At 36.7% G+C, this 18266-nt stretch overlaps 1 protein-coding gene across 3 annotated transcripts in view; it reads left to right on the forward strand.

The window, feature by feature from the left end:
• The first annotated feature begins 2171 nt into the window (after nt 1–2171).
• The window catches only part of flnba (filamin B a), an 87715-nt gene continuing 71620 nt past the window's right edge, over nt 2172–18266 (forward strand). For 2 of the 3 annotated variants that reach the window (XM_039673601.2, XM_039673602.2), the window contains exon 1: nt 2173–2603. In XM_039673601.2, coding sequence (XP_039529535.2) covers nt 2312–2603 — 292 coding nt within the window. In that variant the 5' untranslated portion in view covers nt 2173–2311. Of the gene's footprint in view, nt 2604–18266 lie in introns of all 3 variants that reach the window. The other variant, XM_089124909.1, reaches the window with a different exon arrangement.

Raw genomic sequence — 18266 nt, forward strand, 5'->3', positions numbered from 1 at the left:
ACTCAGCTCAGAAAAATGGGAGATTGTGATGAAAATCTGGTTGCTTCAGTCATTATCATCACCGTCACTGAGGTTCACACATGAGACGATGATTACAGGCCAGACTTCTCATTTACTTTATAACACTGAAAAATCATGGTAACACTTTACAAAAAGGTCCATTATTTAATATATTAAAGGAGTAGTTCACTTTTTAAAAAACTTTTGCTGATAATTTACTCGCCCCCATGTCATCCAAGAAGGTCATGTCTTTCTTTTTTCAGTCGAAAAGAAATTAAGGTTTTTGATGAAAAAGTTCCAGGATTTTCTTCATATAATGGACTTCAATGGGGTCCAAACGGTTCAAGGTCCAAATTAGAGTTTCAGTGCAGCTTCAAAGGGCTTTAAACAACACCAGACGATGAATAAGGGTCTTATGTAGGACCCTTTAAGTCATGACTCGAAAAAAGATTCGTTCATTTTGATGAACGAGTTTGAACAGGAGAGTCACAAACGCGCATCACAGAACAGAGCAAGGCGACCATTTGTGCTTATAAAACTTAAACTTTTGTATTTATTTTTTTAAATGAGCGATCGTTTCGCTTGATAAGACCCTTATTCATCGTCTGGTGTCGTTTAAAGCCCTTTGAAGCTGCACTGAAACTCTCATTTGGACCTCGAACTGTTTGGACCCCATTGAAGTCCATTATATGGAGAAAAATCCTGGAATGTTTTCATCAAAAACCTTAATGTCTTTTCGACTGAAGAAAGAAAGACATGGACATCTTGGATCACATGGGGGTGAGTAAATTATCAGCAAAAGTTTTTTTTTTAAAAAGTGAACTACTCCTTTAACTACGAATGAGCAAAAGTATTTATTAATCGTTGTTATCGTTATTAATCGTCTTTATTTAGACGTGTGAAGTGTTTGGCTTTGTGTCAAACTGGACCGCTCTGTCAGATGTGTGTCTTTCTTTTTATTTGCGAGTGTGATGCAATGTAGATCCACCCTGCTGACTAACGCTGATCTGGTGCATGATGGGAAAGATCCAGGATGGCAGATCCGCAGGGAAGAATATCTGCTGTTGATCCCGGAGTGATTTTTAAGACCCAAAGGTGCAGGACACGGAGAGGAAAGACGTCTGGAGACTCTGTTTTTACCCGAAAGTGTTGCTGACACCTTCTCAGAGACCAAACAAAGCAGTCTGTGTGTGATGCTCAGGAGTTTGCCAAAAGTGTGGGAAGCATTTTGTCTGGCAAATCATAAAAGTGTCCATTACAGAGATGCATCTGAAATCTGTTAGACGAGCCCGATCTGCTTTTATCAAAGAAACAAAAAAGAGCTTGAGGCCCTTTTGTGGAGAACATTTACAACCAAGATCATCTAGGTCTCTAGAGATCTTCATCTCATCTTTTGTTCACACACAAGAACAAAAACACAGGGAAAACACAAAATACTTTGAATAGATCTAAATCATTTCTCTTAATCTTTCTCATGGTATTTATATAGACTTAATTAACAAAGCATAAAACACACCATGAGAGTTCAGGACTGATTTTTAAAGTATGCTTTATATACTTTACATGTAATTAACATTTTGAAATGTAATATTGAAATAATAAAATATTATTGATTTAACCTGAAAAAAATAAGTAGCCCGGCTGCCTTGAAATATCAAGTGTATTGAATAAAGAATGAAGCAGATTGATTTAATTAACAGTTAATTTGACAAAATAATTTTTTTTTTATAAACCATGAGAATATTTTATTCACCTCTGGTAGTGTTATTTTAATATAATTCATACAGTTATAGTTTTAATTTTATATTTTGACATTTTAATTTGAGCACTTTTATTATGTGACATTTTCATTAGTATCCTATATACTTAATTGATTTTTATTTCAGATTTACTTTTCATTTAGTTAGTTATATAGTGCTTATTTGCCAAGCCCAAGGACTAAACTTTTTGTTTAGTTTAAGCTAGTTTATCTAATATTTAATTATAAATATGCTATTATTTACATGTAAGTTTACAAGATACATTACAAAAACAGTGTGCAAACGGATTATTCTAATTTCATATCTTTCCCTCTGATGTCTGTGAGCTGATTGGACAGAGAAACGCATGCTGGGTTTGATTGATGGTGCGCGCAGGTGTCGTCATCCGCGTGCCGTATATAACAGCGCGCGCAGGCGCGGCCACGAGAGGGAAAGAGTTCAGGAATACAGGAGCGCACTAACGGACACACCTCGCACGCGCCGCACAGATACACACACGAGACATATCCCGAGTTATCAAACTGAAAACATACGAGTATTAATAAGCCACCATGCCGGCCACAGAGAAGGACCTGGCGGACGACGCGCCGTGGAAGAAGATCCAGCAGAACACGTTCACTCGCTGGTGTAACGAGCACCTGAAGAGCGTCAATAAACGCGTCGCGGACCTGCAGCTGGACCTCAGCGACGGCCTGCGACTCATCGCGCTGCTCGAGGTGCTCAGTCAGAAGAAGATGTACAGAAAGTACCACGCCAGACCCACTTTCAGACAGATGAAGCTGGAGAACGTGTCTGTGGCGCTCGAGTTTCTGGACCGAGAGAATATCAAGCTGGTGTCCATCGGTGAGTGTTGCAGTGTGGAGAAAGTTTATTCAAAGTGTTTATTCAAAGTAATGCGACAGTCAACCATTCATATTAATATATCACGGTAGTTTGTTACTATATATGGTGTTTAGATTAAAATACCGTGACATTTTTGCGTAATATAAACCAAACCATTGCCAATAACGTTACCATGGTACGTTGACATATGTCCACTTTATATTAAAGTAACTTTAGGCTACTAAAATTCAGTTGTTCCTATTGTTTTATTGTACAGTATGACCATAGATGAACTGTCTCTCAGATGGTGATTCTGCAGAATTATCATATTGAATGTTATTTATAGCCTATGGCTCTGTAAGGATTGCATTGATTTTACTCTGGCATGTAAAAATGGCTTGATCATGTTACCCCCAAAAAACGTGCTAATACATAGTATTTTTATGTAGACTACTCCAAGATACTCTATAGAAATGTAAAATGGAGATACCCCTAAAATAAGTTTTTTTTTTTGTTATGTTGGCAAAATATTGACATTGTTTTAGACAACTATTCTCTCTCTCACTCTCATATATATATATATATATATATGAAGAGTTCAGATGCAAAAGCTTCTAAGTGCCATTTGAAATTTTCTTCTAGAATGATCATTTTTATCAAGCTTGCATATTTAAGTTCAGTGATTTCACTTAAATGGCAATGATAATTACCTATTAATTGTTATTTAAGTGAAATTACTGAACTTGAATATACAAGTTTGATAAAAAAAAATCATCATTAAAGAAGAAAATTTCAAATGGCATTTAGAGGCTTTTGCATCTGAACTCTTCATATATATATACTTGTTTAATCTCCTCCCAGCCTTCTCTTTCTCAACATCTTTTAAGTGTGTTTGCGAAGTTGCGACATCAAACCAAAAGTATTTTGCGCATGTGTCAGAGAGCTGAGATTCATTCTCCGCAGATAAGAGATAACGTCCGTCCGTTGTCTATTGATTCTTTCTGGATGATCCATCTTATCTCTGCTGTGTGTCTTTATTTGGACTGAGAAAGTTGCACCATTAATTGCATTCTTGTTCACGAAGATTTAGAAATCCAAAGAATTTCAGGATTCCAGAGGCTTAAATATTAAGATTTTAGTTTCACAACCATGTGTTTGGTGCAGCTTTCACTGACCCGTGACATTCTTGAAGCCGATCCAAATTTATCAACCTGCATTTCAGGGTTTCTCATATTGTCCCTGTTGCGTTATGTGCTGGGAATAAACAACACACGTACTTCAATATGCACTCAGGAGCTTGTACACCAGGACACTGGAAGTTTCTACAGGATTTGCCAATCAATTGTTCAGCGCAAAATGCATGCAATTATGCCAACGCCCAACCTGATTTCCTTGTATTGTAGCTTGGTTGCATATATTTTTACTAGCAAATAAATGACATCATCAATCACATTTCCGATAAAACATGAGGAGTGATCGACTTCCTGTTGCGTTTCTGTGTCATTCAGCCTTTATCTGAGAAACTGAGGACATTGTCTGGGTTTTAAATAATTTTTTTCATGCAGAGATTGACCTTAAACAAACAAACACACACACACGCACACTATATAGAGTCAGTCTGCCAAGGGGTAATAATGGGACAACCTGTAAAAAAGTTATTTTTCTTTCCATTTCCAACAGGATCTCCATTTTCATGGGTTTAAATGAAACATTTTTGTTATAATAGACAATGAAATCAACTTTGTGCTTCAAAACTACTCCTTTCCTGGTAAAAAAAATGGGTCAGAAGTCAACGAACTTGCGGCAGCTGAATGTAACATTTTTGGACAAGCTAAACATGTCAGTCTCGGCCTAACATGTAATTTATTTACTTCATTTCGTAATATAAGTACACTCTAAAAAATGCTGGGTTGTTTCAACCCAAATTTGGGTCAAATATGGACAAACCTAAATGTTGGGTTAAAAATGCAATTAAAAACAAAGTACAGTTGAAAGTGAAAGTTGACGTTTTAAATGACACTTTCAACCTAACATTTTGGTTTGTCCATGTTTGACCCAAATTTGGGTTAAAACAACCCATTGTTTTAGAGTGTATAATGAAATGTGCTGGAAATGCTTTTTAGTGAACCAAAAATCAAATGCATGTCAAACTCACAGTAAAATAGAGCTAATAAATTATTTTAAAACTATTATTTCATTGTATAAATACGCTATATTTCAATTATATTGCTAATTTCTGTCATTGTGATGCTTTAGAAAGCAGATGTGTGTTGATTTAACAGGTTATATAGAGTCATTTGTGAAGTTTAGTTTGTATAAATGATCTTTTTGGACAGTGGAGGAAGTTTTGACGGGTTGTGTTTGTCATACTGATTCAGGCTGGTTTGAGTCATTTGAAGAGACAGGTGTTAACAGGACGTGTGTGTTGGGATTAGCCCAGACGCTTCCTGACTGACGGTATCTCCCCGTCCAGGAACAGTGTATGGGCGTTTTTTTCACTGCGCCTGAAAGACACACAAACAGATGCGCTTGGAAAGGTTGAGCGTTATCTGTGCCCAGACTTTCCACCGTTTCAAAGGGCAGACGTGTTCAGAGATAGGTGACATAAGCACCGAAAGGTCACGCCGTAAATCTCACAGGAGTGTTTGTTTCTGTCTCTGACCTGAAAGACGAGGGATAATCGGAAAGGTTGTCGGTGAACGATTGGCCCGGACACTTGGTTTCTTCTAGTCGTCGTCGAGTTTGATTTTGTGTGAAGTAACAATATATCGTGTCACGATGTATCGCAATACAAAAATGCAGCTATATGTATCGTGGATCGTTCACCCGAAATAAAAATTACTGTGTGAAATTCAAATTTTCAGAGTACTACATTAAAGGGATTCTTCAGGAGTTAGCATTAAAGCTGCACTGTGTGATTTTTACCCCCATCTAGTGGTGAAAAGATGTATGACCATCCAGTGAATATTAGTTTCTGTTTCTCTCAATTCCAATTTCGTTTTAACTCCAATGTAGTCCAAGATTAACATGGCTTCCAGTTCGACCTCGTCCATGAGTGTTAACTCAAACGTAAACGTGAGTTAACGGGTATGTCCCTCTTTGGCTAATGTACTTTCAAGATGGAGGGGCAACATCATAGATATGTATATAAAGGCTAGATGTGTTACGGCGGAGTTTCCATCGTCATCACCGGCGGCCATCTTGTCACAGACAAGCTGATGTAAGATGAGTGGTCAGCACGAACACAAATACTTTTATCTCGTTGAAATCTTGACGGATTTACAAACGGTTTGGTTTCTTGCAAACGTTATTAACCTGGCTATAATTATTTATTTATACACTTTTTATTCATAAGTATGCAGTGTCATAACTACATCTCTGACGTTTATAACAAACCAAACCGTTTGAAAATCGGTAGAAAATTGAGCAAGTTATGGTCATTTAAAAAGTGCATGTACCATTAACACAATGTTACGAGTGAGCGAGCTGCCTGTGACAAGATGGCCGCCAGGTGCAGACGTCGAGCTCCATTGGCCAGCAGCGTGGACGACATATCTAGCCTTTATATACATATCTATGGGCAACATGGCGACCGACATTAAGTATGTGTTTTCAATGGCATATTATACACTCACTCACGAGAATACTTTATTACTTGAACGAAGTAAATATACATTAATAAGCAGCACATATAAGTGTTTTTAGCTAAGAATAAACTTAAAGAGTCACACAGTGTAGCTTTAAGCTTTGTATTAGTAGAAAACCTGTAGTATTTTCGAATTACCGTGCTCATATCCCCCTGAGACGAGAGATTTATGATAATTTTGCATCATCGGAGGATTTTTTTTGTCCGTAGTCTAGTATTAGCATGTTTCTAACCAGTTGCCACATCATTTCGGTCCTTCTGTGTGTGTGTTTCCCTCAGACCTCCACAAGTGTGGTTTGTCATGATCGCTCCATACCGTACCAATCCAAATCATGTGTTTGATCATCATGTGGTCTCCAGAATTGGACCCAGTGGCTGTATTGATGTTCTGATGGCTCTGATTCTTCTGACATTTGCCCTGATTTTCTCACAGTTTGAGGGACATAGACGTGATTGAAGTCATGCTGCTCGTTCGCTATTAGTTGTCCATTAGAGAGGTGTGGGATGAGGACGTGCTTGGACCCTTAGTGTGCTGATGAATGAGTTGACATCATCGCATGACCTCATCAGTTAGCTTGTGCTAAATGATTAAGCGCCGTCTTCCCGTCTGTGTTTAGGGAGGTGACACACACGCAAATTAAACTCTGTGTAATCCACAACCTATTTCACTAGCATGATTCATTCCCAGTAAGACTAGGAAGATGGTTCATGTAAAAAAAACGAATGCATGAATGCATTTATTTAAATTGGTGATTTGATAATGCACATGCATACCATGATTCTCTTCATTTCCACTTTTCGTGCATCCCTTTCTAACGGTAGCCGTCTAGAAATCCCGCGAATGCTCAGTCTGAGGTCCTACAAGAGTTCATCTCGTGCTGGAATCGAAACGGTCGTCCTTCTGCCAAAGGTAGCGACGGCTCGCTGGAGAGGCTTGACCCTAACGCTTGTTCTCGCTCGCATCTTCTGCTCTCAACCTCAACAAATGGGATTCTCCAGCAGATCGGTCATGCTCGTGGTATTCACTGCTGTTTAATGTCCTTTAATCACAACTCGAAACCACAAGCCGCCGCCGCGGCCTCCCTCTGAGATCAACAGCCAGACTCTGTTTATGCAGATCAGAGGCCACTGGGGCGCTTTCAGTTTGGTACGTTTTGGTTTTCAGCAACGGTTTTGCTGCATTTATATATGGTTTGGAAATGTCAATCTTCTGATTAAAAAAAATCATTATTGTTACATACCGTAGTCATGGATATGAATGAGAGATTTTGGCCAAATATTATGATAACTTATAAGAAAACTATAGACTATATAAAATTGTATATATATGTTTGTATATATATATATGTATGTGTATATATGTGTATATATATATATGTGTGTGTGTGTGTGTGTGTGTGTGTGTGTGTATATATATATATATATATGCATACAGTACATGCATGCATGCATACATGCATACATACACAATCATATTATATAGGATAAATAAATAAATATATATATATCACATTAACACTATATATTATATAGGATATATAAATATATATTTCACACTCACACACACAATCATATTATATAGGATAAATAAATATTTATTTATTTATTGTGTGCGAGCGTAAAATATATGTATAGATCATGCTCACACACTCATAGTATAAATAAATATTTATTATTGTGTGCGAGTGTAAAAAAAAATATATATATATTTAACGCTCACACACTATCATATTATATAGGATAAATAAACAACTTTTTTAATAATAAATAACTTATTTCATTATAGATAAACAGTTTTTATTTAATATATTATATTTTATTTATATTAATATTTTTATTTAATATATTATATAATAATAATATTATATACTACAAATATGTAGTATATAATATTATTATTATTACATGATGAAATTACCAAATATTGGCCAAATATATAATAATCATCTTTTGTATTTCAATGTAAAATAATAATAATAAATTTAATAAAATAATGTATTTATTAAATGCTGATTTAAATTACAGTGAAATGCTAATACTACTACTAACAATAACAATAACATTTCACAGTTAAATATGTGACATTATATTAATAATCAATCATATTTTGCAATACAACTGTAAAATTACAATACTAAAATTAATTTCCAAACGTTAATCGAGCTTTTATGTTGGTGTAAAGCGGCAGGGAGCTTCTCTCCTGTTGAGATCAGGCAGAAGAAGGTTTGTGCCGTTGTAATGTTTGCTTGTGCGGTTGTTGCCGGTAAGACTAGGTCAGGGATTTTTGCAGTGCATTTGTGAAGGACTTAGTCACACATGAGCTGACATCCAAAGCCGAAGTGGTCCGAGACGCTCAAGATTCAAAACTTCCCCTCTGAGAAATGAAGACGTCTGAAAGTGTTCCCAGGCCAAAGCCTGATGGAAAAGCGTATTATTAAAAACCAGTTTCGACTGTGGTCTCTCTGAGCGCCAGAGACTTGAAAAATTAGTTTGGGCTGTTTTTGAGTTGCATTAAATTATGGTCTAATTTTTCTTTGTCCAGCATCATGTTTAATCCATTGTAGATCTATAAAAATGAATGGGAACAACCTTGTGGGTTGGATTGTCTCCTTTCATTACGTTTCGCTCCAGTCCGTTTGTCTCTAAATGATCTTTGGCTTGTCGAACAGCCAATGGAAATGCATCAGATGTTTCTCTACGAGTCTGAGGTGGTTACCAGGTTCTCGTTTAGTTTCCATTGCCCAGAACAGAGCGAGTGTGTGTGATTCCCGCCGGTCAGATGGCGAATCTTCACACTATGCAAACAGTAGCGGGAGCGGTGCGGGTGAGCCAAAGGTTTGCTCGTCTTAAATTGCTCAGTTTTTTCCCCCTCGTTGGTTTCAAACATTCCCTCCTGGCTTTATTCTGATCTCGGCCGCCTATAGAGTGACCTGCAGTAGCTGAGGTGAAGGATTTCGGGAGCTTGTGGGATGAATTACCGTGGAAGGTTTTCGGTTACGGTGAGAAAGCAGTGAATCACAGCCGGATCAACATGCGTTTGTTTGTTTCACTGTGTAAGTGAAAGTTTTCAGGAGTTGTTCTGACAGGCAGCTGTACATGTTCAGGGTGTGGACGTTTGCTCTTCAGACTGAAGACTTTGGGTTTGTTTGTAGAGGCAAGAAGGCCTGAAAATATCAGCTGATTTTCATGCATTTTTGTCGTTATTTAGTCATTTACTCTTTTTAATGGTTTTCAATGGAAAAATGTTCAGTGTAGTGTAGTTACATGGGCGATTTCATGGAAATGAACCACAGAAAGCATGATTTTTCACCTAAATCTACTGTAACAGCATGGAGGAAAGCACAGGAACAGGGAATTGAATTGAAAAGGTCAACTAGGGATGCACCGATATGAAAATTTTGGCCGATACGTTAACCGATAATTGTTTATATTTGAAATCCGATAACCGATATATCGGCCGATAAACTTAAATCCAAATTATCTAATTTTGAGAGCCTGATTACAAAAACAAAAGCCTCACGATTAAATCCATGTCCCAAGCGCACAATTATAATGATATGACAGATTTGCGCTGCACATGTTGTACCGAACTGTATTTTCATTTTTTGAAGAGATTTCAATCATATTTCAAGACATAAAACATAAACAGTGCTCAACAAGTGTCTCAGCTGAAGGGAATAATACATTATTTATCGGCTTTAATATATCGGCCACATTTTCTTACCAGGCCGATATATTGTGCATCCCTAAAATCAACGTCTGTGGCAATATTTTGGATACGGGAGAGGTGGTGCATCACAGAGCCAGTTCATTTGCAAGACTTTTGCTCTCTTAAAAAATCCTGGTTTGTTTCAACCCAAATTTGGGTCAAATATGGTCAAACCCATATATTGGGTTGGGTTTGTCCACATTTGGGTTGAAACCCAGGATTTTTTAGATTTGTGATAAGTACCATTGACTCAGAATGTGTTATTGCTGTTAAATGCACAAGACACGGGTCAAGAGATCTTGAAATTATTTTACCTTGATGATGCAAAGACGTGAGCACAAAGGTTAAAGATGTCCGTCTAGCGCATTTACGTTGAAGAAAACGACACCAGGGGGACAAATCAATAATACAGGGATTTAAGAAGTTAAAAAGATATAACCAATGCTGTCGCGCATATTTATGGAAGGATATGGTGACCGCAAATATTATAAATAAAGCGGGCTTCTGATACAAATGTGATGGAAGTATGTGTGGGAGAGATTTTTAATTTTGTCTGTATTGCACATTTTGTTACAATGGGTTTAGGGGTTGACTTGACCTACAATCTAGACTGTTAGGTCGAATAGTGATAGAGTTGACCTTATAAGCTTTAATGTTTTTAGATATATTAAAAATAAAGATATGCATGCAAAAGTTTTTAGATTAGTTTAAATCATGTTGTGGCTTATTGTGCGTTTAGTAATACATAATTATGATTGTTATTCTGTATTGTAAACAAGTCATTGATGATAAAATCACATTTAAAGTGCAGCACTTAAAACAAGAATAGCTCTTTTTTTTTTCAAAATCACAAAATAAATGTAATTGGCTTTATTTAGTTTGTTGCGCTACAATGATGGCTCGTGTGCAGCCGAGAAAAGTGACCGCACTAGTTTTCCCAACGTTATCCGGCCCGCTCTCAGACACGGCACTGATTTGTACACAAAGCCAGACTCTCTGAACTCGTTGTACAGGATTGGTGTAGAGCTGCCGCTGGCCTCTGTTTTTACATTCATGTTAAACTGACTGTATAGAAGAAATCGTCATTCCCATCAGAGTTTGGGATTGTTCAGAAAATGACTGCTAAAATAAATTTGTATTCACACAATCACAAAATCATCTTTTCTTGCTTTCCAATCTAGTTAAGTTAAAGTTGTCGATTCGATCTAAACAAAATGCATTGCAAAATGTGCATATAGTATGTAGTTTTTCACCTAGATTAAACCTGTTTAAAAGTTTCGTCTTCAGCAAAAGCCTCTGAAATCATAGTAGGTCTGTCTTATAGGTTTCTGCCACACGATAAAAGGTAATTGTGACTATTTTGTTTCTCTCAGAATTGCATGATATAAAGTCACTATTGTGTGTTATAAAGTCTACCCATTCTGAGAGTCAATTGCGAGATATATCTCACAATTCTTTATAACACGCAGTTGGGAGATACAAAGTCAGAATTGCATGAAATAAAGTCGCAATTGTGTGTTAAGTCAGAATTGTGAGTAACTCAATTGCGAGTAAAAAATAAGTCAGGTCTTGTTTTTCCTTAGAATTGGACTTTATAAGTTATAACTCACAATTATGAGTTGAGCCAGACCGATATATCGGCCGATATTAGGCATTTTCCAAAATATCGGTATCGGCGGTTATAATGGCCGATAAATGAATATTTAAAAAATAAAATAAAAACGGACGAAACGCGCTTCAATCATCTCTCCTTGGCCTGTTATATTGAAAATGTATGTTTTAAAATTTGCAGTATGATGTTATCTATTGCTAAATTATGGCTCATCATAGACTAGCTAACCACAAAGCTATAGCTAACGCCACTATCATCAGTGGAAGAACGTTAACATTAATGAGCTTGGAAACCACAATGAACTTTTTCTGCCTAAATAAAGTAATGATTACTGTATTTATAACTAGCATATCTCTAGTTACAGTCCCTGCATTGTAAAATGTAAGTTATACTTGCGAGGAGTGAACATTTAGACATAGAGAAAAAGTATCAAACGTATCTTGTGCAGAAAAGTTTTTCTTTTACACGTGTGTGAAATCCAACAATATTTAATAAAAAAAAATATCGGCCGATATATCGGATTTTAAAACCCAAAAATATTTGTATCGGCCTTGAAAATCTCTAATTATGAGTTTATATCTCACAATTCTAAGAAAAAATGTCAGAAACTCGCAATTGAAGGCTAAAAGGTCGCATGTTTTATTTTGTGGTGGAAACAAGCTTCCATAGTCTCTAAATGTTTAGTAATCATTAAAAATCAATTTCCTTATGGAGAAAATGAATGGTGTTTTTACTTCCGGATGGGCGAACCTGCCGGAAGGAAGCCTTCAACATGAACCTGGAAACCTGGAAAATCAACACACGGAGCGTTCCTTACGAATCCGAGTCTAAAAGAAGCAACAAGATGTGGGGCTTCACTAATGCATCACTAAACCAAAACCAATAGTCTGTCTTTTTTTCAGTTCCTCGCACTAAAACTCACATTCTTCGATTGCATCACAGTTTCACTAATGCATCCCAGATACTGTCGTCCAAACAATGAAACCAGAACATGGAAAATGAACATGTACAGAAGAGTTTTGAGAGGAGAGACCTTGAGCAAATATTTCAGGGTTGCTATAGAAGTCTCTTCTTTAATAATATTCTCCGTCACGCTGCGTTTAAGAGCGTTTGCCGCTGCACAGGTCTCTCTGTGGGCTAAACTTGCGCCGTTGTCATCATTCACATCTTCCATTTCGTGAAGTCTGACCACACGAGCCTGAACCTGACAGAGACCGAAAGAGGAATGCTTTTAGGTCAGCGCAGGAAATGCTTCTCCCATCTGCATGGTAGCAAAGGTCAGATTGCATTGTTTGTAATGAAGCTGTGACCTTCAGGGGCCAATGTTAGCGGCAAAAGAAACAAACAATGTAATTGACGTCAACGCACGACTAAGCAGTTTCTCCTTCTTAAAGCGACCGGTCTGGTTTCCTACATGTTCTGGATTACATTAACATCAACACTTGGTTCTTTCACCGTCCTGCTGTTCTTTAGACCCATGCAGTGGGTCAGTATGTGATTAAAAGTTAATAATTTACTCTTCCAACATATGCCATCTGTGTTGAGACTGTGCGATGATCTCATCGAGACTCTTGCACAATCACGCTCCTCTGAAGTGCATTTTAACCTCTTTCTAGACATTTTTCAAATGCTTTGACTCTGTCGTCATTCTTAATTCAAAACATCCATGTTCACGTTATTGTACATTGTACACTACACACTAGGGTTGGGTGTTGACACAAATTTCACAATTCGATTCAAGCTTGCAATTCGATTTCGATTCGATATTGGATATCAGTTACAATAAATGGCAAATTTTCTCAAGGAAATCAAATCTCTCAACTAATGCTGTAAACTATGAGAGTCTAGGCTAATATGAAGGTTTTGTAGCTGTACAAACACTTAAATTACACTTTTATTTATTTTATAAGAAGAAGATTATATGAAATATAAACATTTAAATGGTGGCATAAAAACTTGCCAGATTTATTCAAATATGCATTAAATATCGAAGAACATTAAGATTATAATGCATATGTAATATGGTGTATATATTTAGCAAAATGCTCCTCTCTAGAGTTATTTTTTTCTAGCTGACTAACGAGTTTATGTGGGTTTTCTGAGGTAAATATGACGATACATTGATTACAAGCTGTTTAACTGACGTCTTTCCGAGGTTGAAACGCTGATTGAGCGAATCAATGTGACATGATACGGATTTGGATAAGTTGTACTCTATCTTTAACACACTTTCAGATGCTCGTTCATGTTTATTTGGCGCTGTGACTGGTATTATTAAGCCGGAAGAGAGATCAGCGCTGCTGCTTCTCCAGAGCGATCTCACGCCACAGCGACAAAACACTATTTATGTTTTTGAATTTCTAAAGAAAATTTACGTAATTTGAAAATCGAGACTTTGTTTCATATCAATAGTAACAAACGACAAAGATTATTGCGACTTTTTTTTTTTTTTTTTTTTTTTTTAAATGTCCCATTCATTCAAATGAAACAGGATGACTAATCGATTCTTGAGATTTAAGAATCGATATGGGTTCGTAAAAATGAGAATCGATTAATATCGAGAAATCGATATTTATTACCCAGCCCTACTACACACAATAGAAATATTATGACAAATTAAGATAATGGCTTTCTATTTGAAAGTGTAATTTTTTCCTGTGATCAAAGAAGAATTTCCCGTCTTCAGTGTCGCATGATCCTTCAGAAATCACTCTAAGGCCCCATCCACACTACTGCGTTTTCGTTTAAAAACGGAGACCTTTTGCTACGTTTGCACCTCCCGTCCACACTAAAACGGGAAAAACGAAGACCTAAAACGGAGAAGTTTTGTAGCTGCGTTTTGCGTTTTGAATCTCCGGAGGGCGTTTTAGTGTGGACAAGACAAAACGAAGGAGTTTACAAACGCTGACGCAGAGGCTCACGCTCGGCTCTATGATTGGGTGTCATCAGTCATGACGTATCTTTCCCTGATTCGCCAACCACTGTTTACACCGGCGCGCGCATGCCCAGTGTTGGTGAATGGTCACGTGATCCACGTTTTCAGTCGTTTTAGTGTGGACGGAGATAAATTCTAATACGCAGGTAAAACGCTAGTGTGGACGGAGATCGTTTTCGTTTTAATTCTCCGTTTTTAAACGAAAACGCAGTAGTGTGAACGGGGCCTAATATGATGATTTGCTGCTCTAGAAACACATGCAAATATATAACGCATAGACATGCATGCACATCATGATATATAGGCACATGTCATTTTGAAGTTATTTAATAGGCAATGACCAGTTCAGGAATTCTGTTTAATTGGCTGCTAGTTTAAAGGTCAAAAGGATCGCAGTGTATTTCTAAGGCCGAAAGCAACGTGGATGTGAAAGTGCATCCTAAGAAAAATATCAAGTAGAAGCTTGAAGTCTCAACCCTTGGTCAGGACAGGAGCCAATGCTTGTGTACGCAGTGGTATTGCCCAGTGGAAGGCACCAGAGCTAGCGTTTGATTTACAGTTCAGGCATGTCTGGCAGATCAGGGAGTGCTGGGGATTTTTATGAGAGCAAATAAAACGGGAAAACAAAGAATCCTATAGAAATGCAATCTGCTTGTTTGGAGGAGAGCCAAAAGGCCAGTCGTTTTTCTGTTGCGATGCGTGTTTGTCACCGAGCAGTAAGTCAAAAGATTTGCGAACGGTTGCACAGATTTCCTGCCTACTGTGTTATTTACTTTGGCTCGGCTGAGCCTGGATGACTTCAGATGTGTAAAAAAAGCTTCAAAGCGTTTTTTTTTGTGCGCACCGGGACGAGTTTAGACATTTGGACTTTTACAAAAGATTTGCTCGTTTGAACTTTTGCGTTACCTTTAACCTTTTTTTCTTGAATGCAAATTTAAATTTAGCATGCTATTTTATTGCAATAATGCTGTTTGACAAAGTACCTTGTTGTAGGAAACCATGGCTGACTCACTCTTGACTCGTAATCCACACATGAAAAAGGCCATGAGAAATGTCATTCAAGACGCCCTTTCTCAGCGGTTTCTACCTGCTCTTGTCTTTTATTCTTCGCCTCCAGCTCCTACAAAAGACACTTTCTGAGATTACACTGGCTTTCAAACAGGAGCTCTTGTGTCCGGCTGGAAGTGGGTAACCTGAGACGGCCGCCGCTACGTTCTGCTTTTTGCAGGCGCTCTTGTGCTACTGTTCGCAAGGATCTGCTCCGATATTTAATGCTCTGTAGGGTTTTCTGTGCGTTTTTATTGGGGTCTTTGTCATGCAGTTGTTAAGAAGTAATTTTAGTCTCTGATAGCCCTGCTGAAAAAAACAATAGAAACCATTACAGAAATGGTAATGGTTTCCACTACAAAACCATTACAAACCATCAGCCATTAACCATTAAAACCATTACAAAATGGTGTCCATTATGTAGTGTGTTTTGGGCCATATTCTATTAGGATGTATTGGTTTGTATAGGTTTCCGTTACAAATTTGTATTGGTAATGATATATTTAATGGTTTCCATTACAGTTTGTATTGGTTCTGATCTGTAATGGTTTCCATTACAAATATGTATTGGTCATGATTTGTGTATATATATATATATATATATATAATGGTTTCCATTACAAATTTGTATTGGTCATAAATTTGAACCCATTTAATGGTTTCCATTACAAACATTTATTGGTCATGATTTGTATATATATAATGGTTTCCATTACAAATTTGTATTGGTCATGATTTCAACATATTTAATGGTTTCCATTACAAATTTGTATTGGTAATGATATATTTAATGGTTTCCATTACAGTTTGTATTGGTTCTGATCTGTAATGGTTTCCATTACAAATATGTATTGGTCATGATTTGTGTATATATATATATATATATATATAATGGTTTCCATTACAAATTTGTATTGGTCATAAATTTGAACCCATTTAATGGTTTCCATTACAAACATTTATTGGTCATGATTTGTATATATATAATGGTTTCCATTACAAATTTGTATTGGTCATGATTTCAACATATTTAATGGTTTCCATTACAAATTTGTATTGGTAATGATATATTTAATGGTTTCCATTACAGTTTGTATTGGTTCTGATTTGTAATGGTTTCCATTACAAACATGTATTGGTCATGATTTGTATATATATAATGGTTTCCATTACAAATTTGTATTGGTCATGATTTCAACATATTTAATGGTTTCCATTACAAATTTGTATTGGTCATGATTTCAACATATTTAATGGTTTCCATTTACAAATTTGTATTGGTCATGATTTCAACATATTTAATGGTTTCCATTACAAATTTGTATTGGTCATGATTTCAACATATTTAATGGTTTCCATTACAAATTTGTATTGGTCATGATTTCAACATTTAATGGTTAGGACAACCTATGTATGAGGGTCAGGTTTTGACCTGATCACTCCCGACAAGAGCTGTTAAACCTGAAATCACATGGGACCAATGTTTTGACCAATGGCTATGACCAGTTTTTAAAAACTGTATCTAGCCAATTAAACATGTGTACCCTACATTAAATCATTATTATCAAACCAAAGGAAACACTAAATTTATTGGAGTCCTAATGGTTCATAATGGTGTCCAGTAGATACCAAAATGTAACTTATAATTTTCAAAGCTGGTCCTTAATGGTATCCAATAGAAAACATATACAACCAATAGATGAAAGCAAATTACCAATAGAGACTTACTAGGACCATTACAGTTTCCATTAAAACCAATATATTTCCCTTTATAACCATTAGGAATTCTGTAATGGTTTCTATTGTTTTTTTCAGCAGGGAGGAAAGTATGAAGCTATCCTGAAGAATAATTTCAGGTATCAATTTATATTCACTTCATGAAAGTGAAGCAACGTCAAACAAGATCATGACATCTTGCAAAGCAAGCAAAAGTGAGGCATTTCATGCTGATTGTTGATGCAACACTCAACGCTCATGCAACTGCCAATAGGAGTCCAGATAGAGGAGGTCACATGATCCTCCGCTTGATGCAGTGATTGGCTATTGTGGTTAAAAACCTTCTAGCATTGAACGTGTTTCAAGATGTCGATACTTCAACCTAGATAAACCGTTTGATGAACCCAAACTAGATCCCACCCAGATGTTGTTCAGTCTAGACAGGATTGAACACGGCTATATATGGCAACTCAAAACAATAACTTGAAGCTGTGGCAAGATTATTCACTCCTCTTCAGTTTCAATGATTTAATAAGGAGGTTCTTCTCAAACCGCCTTTGGTGTTTATTGAATCCCTCTAATTATACTCCACCCTCATCAAAACAGTACTTAGTGTGCGCAATAGTAGTTTGTCTTGTTGCTTTGTAGACTTCATGCATAGATGCTGTATAGTCCGGTTTTAGGAAGTCAGTAAGTCATCAAATGACCTGAAAATGAATCCATGGTGTTATTTGACTAGTTTTGGCCAATGCCACAGCTACACTATCTCTGTTGACTTTAACATGTTGCTTGTAAAACGCTTGAGCTACAAAATTAGGCCAAGATTAGTCAAACGAGATCACTTTCAGGTCATTTCTTTTAGTCTGAAGCAGAATCCAGTATTTATCCTCTGATACATCCACAATATTGATATTAAACTATGATATTTAGCTTGCATCTATATGATCAGATTCGGTTCAACTTGAAGAAATTATGACAAATGTGTTACTTTTGTATCAAATCCTACTATAAAAGTTACT

The sequence above is a fragment of the Pimephales promelas genome, chromosome 21, assembly GCF_988280905.1.
Source record: "Pimephales promelas chromosome 21, fPimPro1.hap1.1, whole genome shotgun sequence".
Lineage (NCBI taxonomy): Eukaryota > Metazoa > Chordata > Actinopteri > Cypriniformes > Leuciscidae > Pimephales > Pimephales promelas.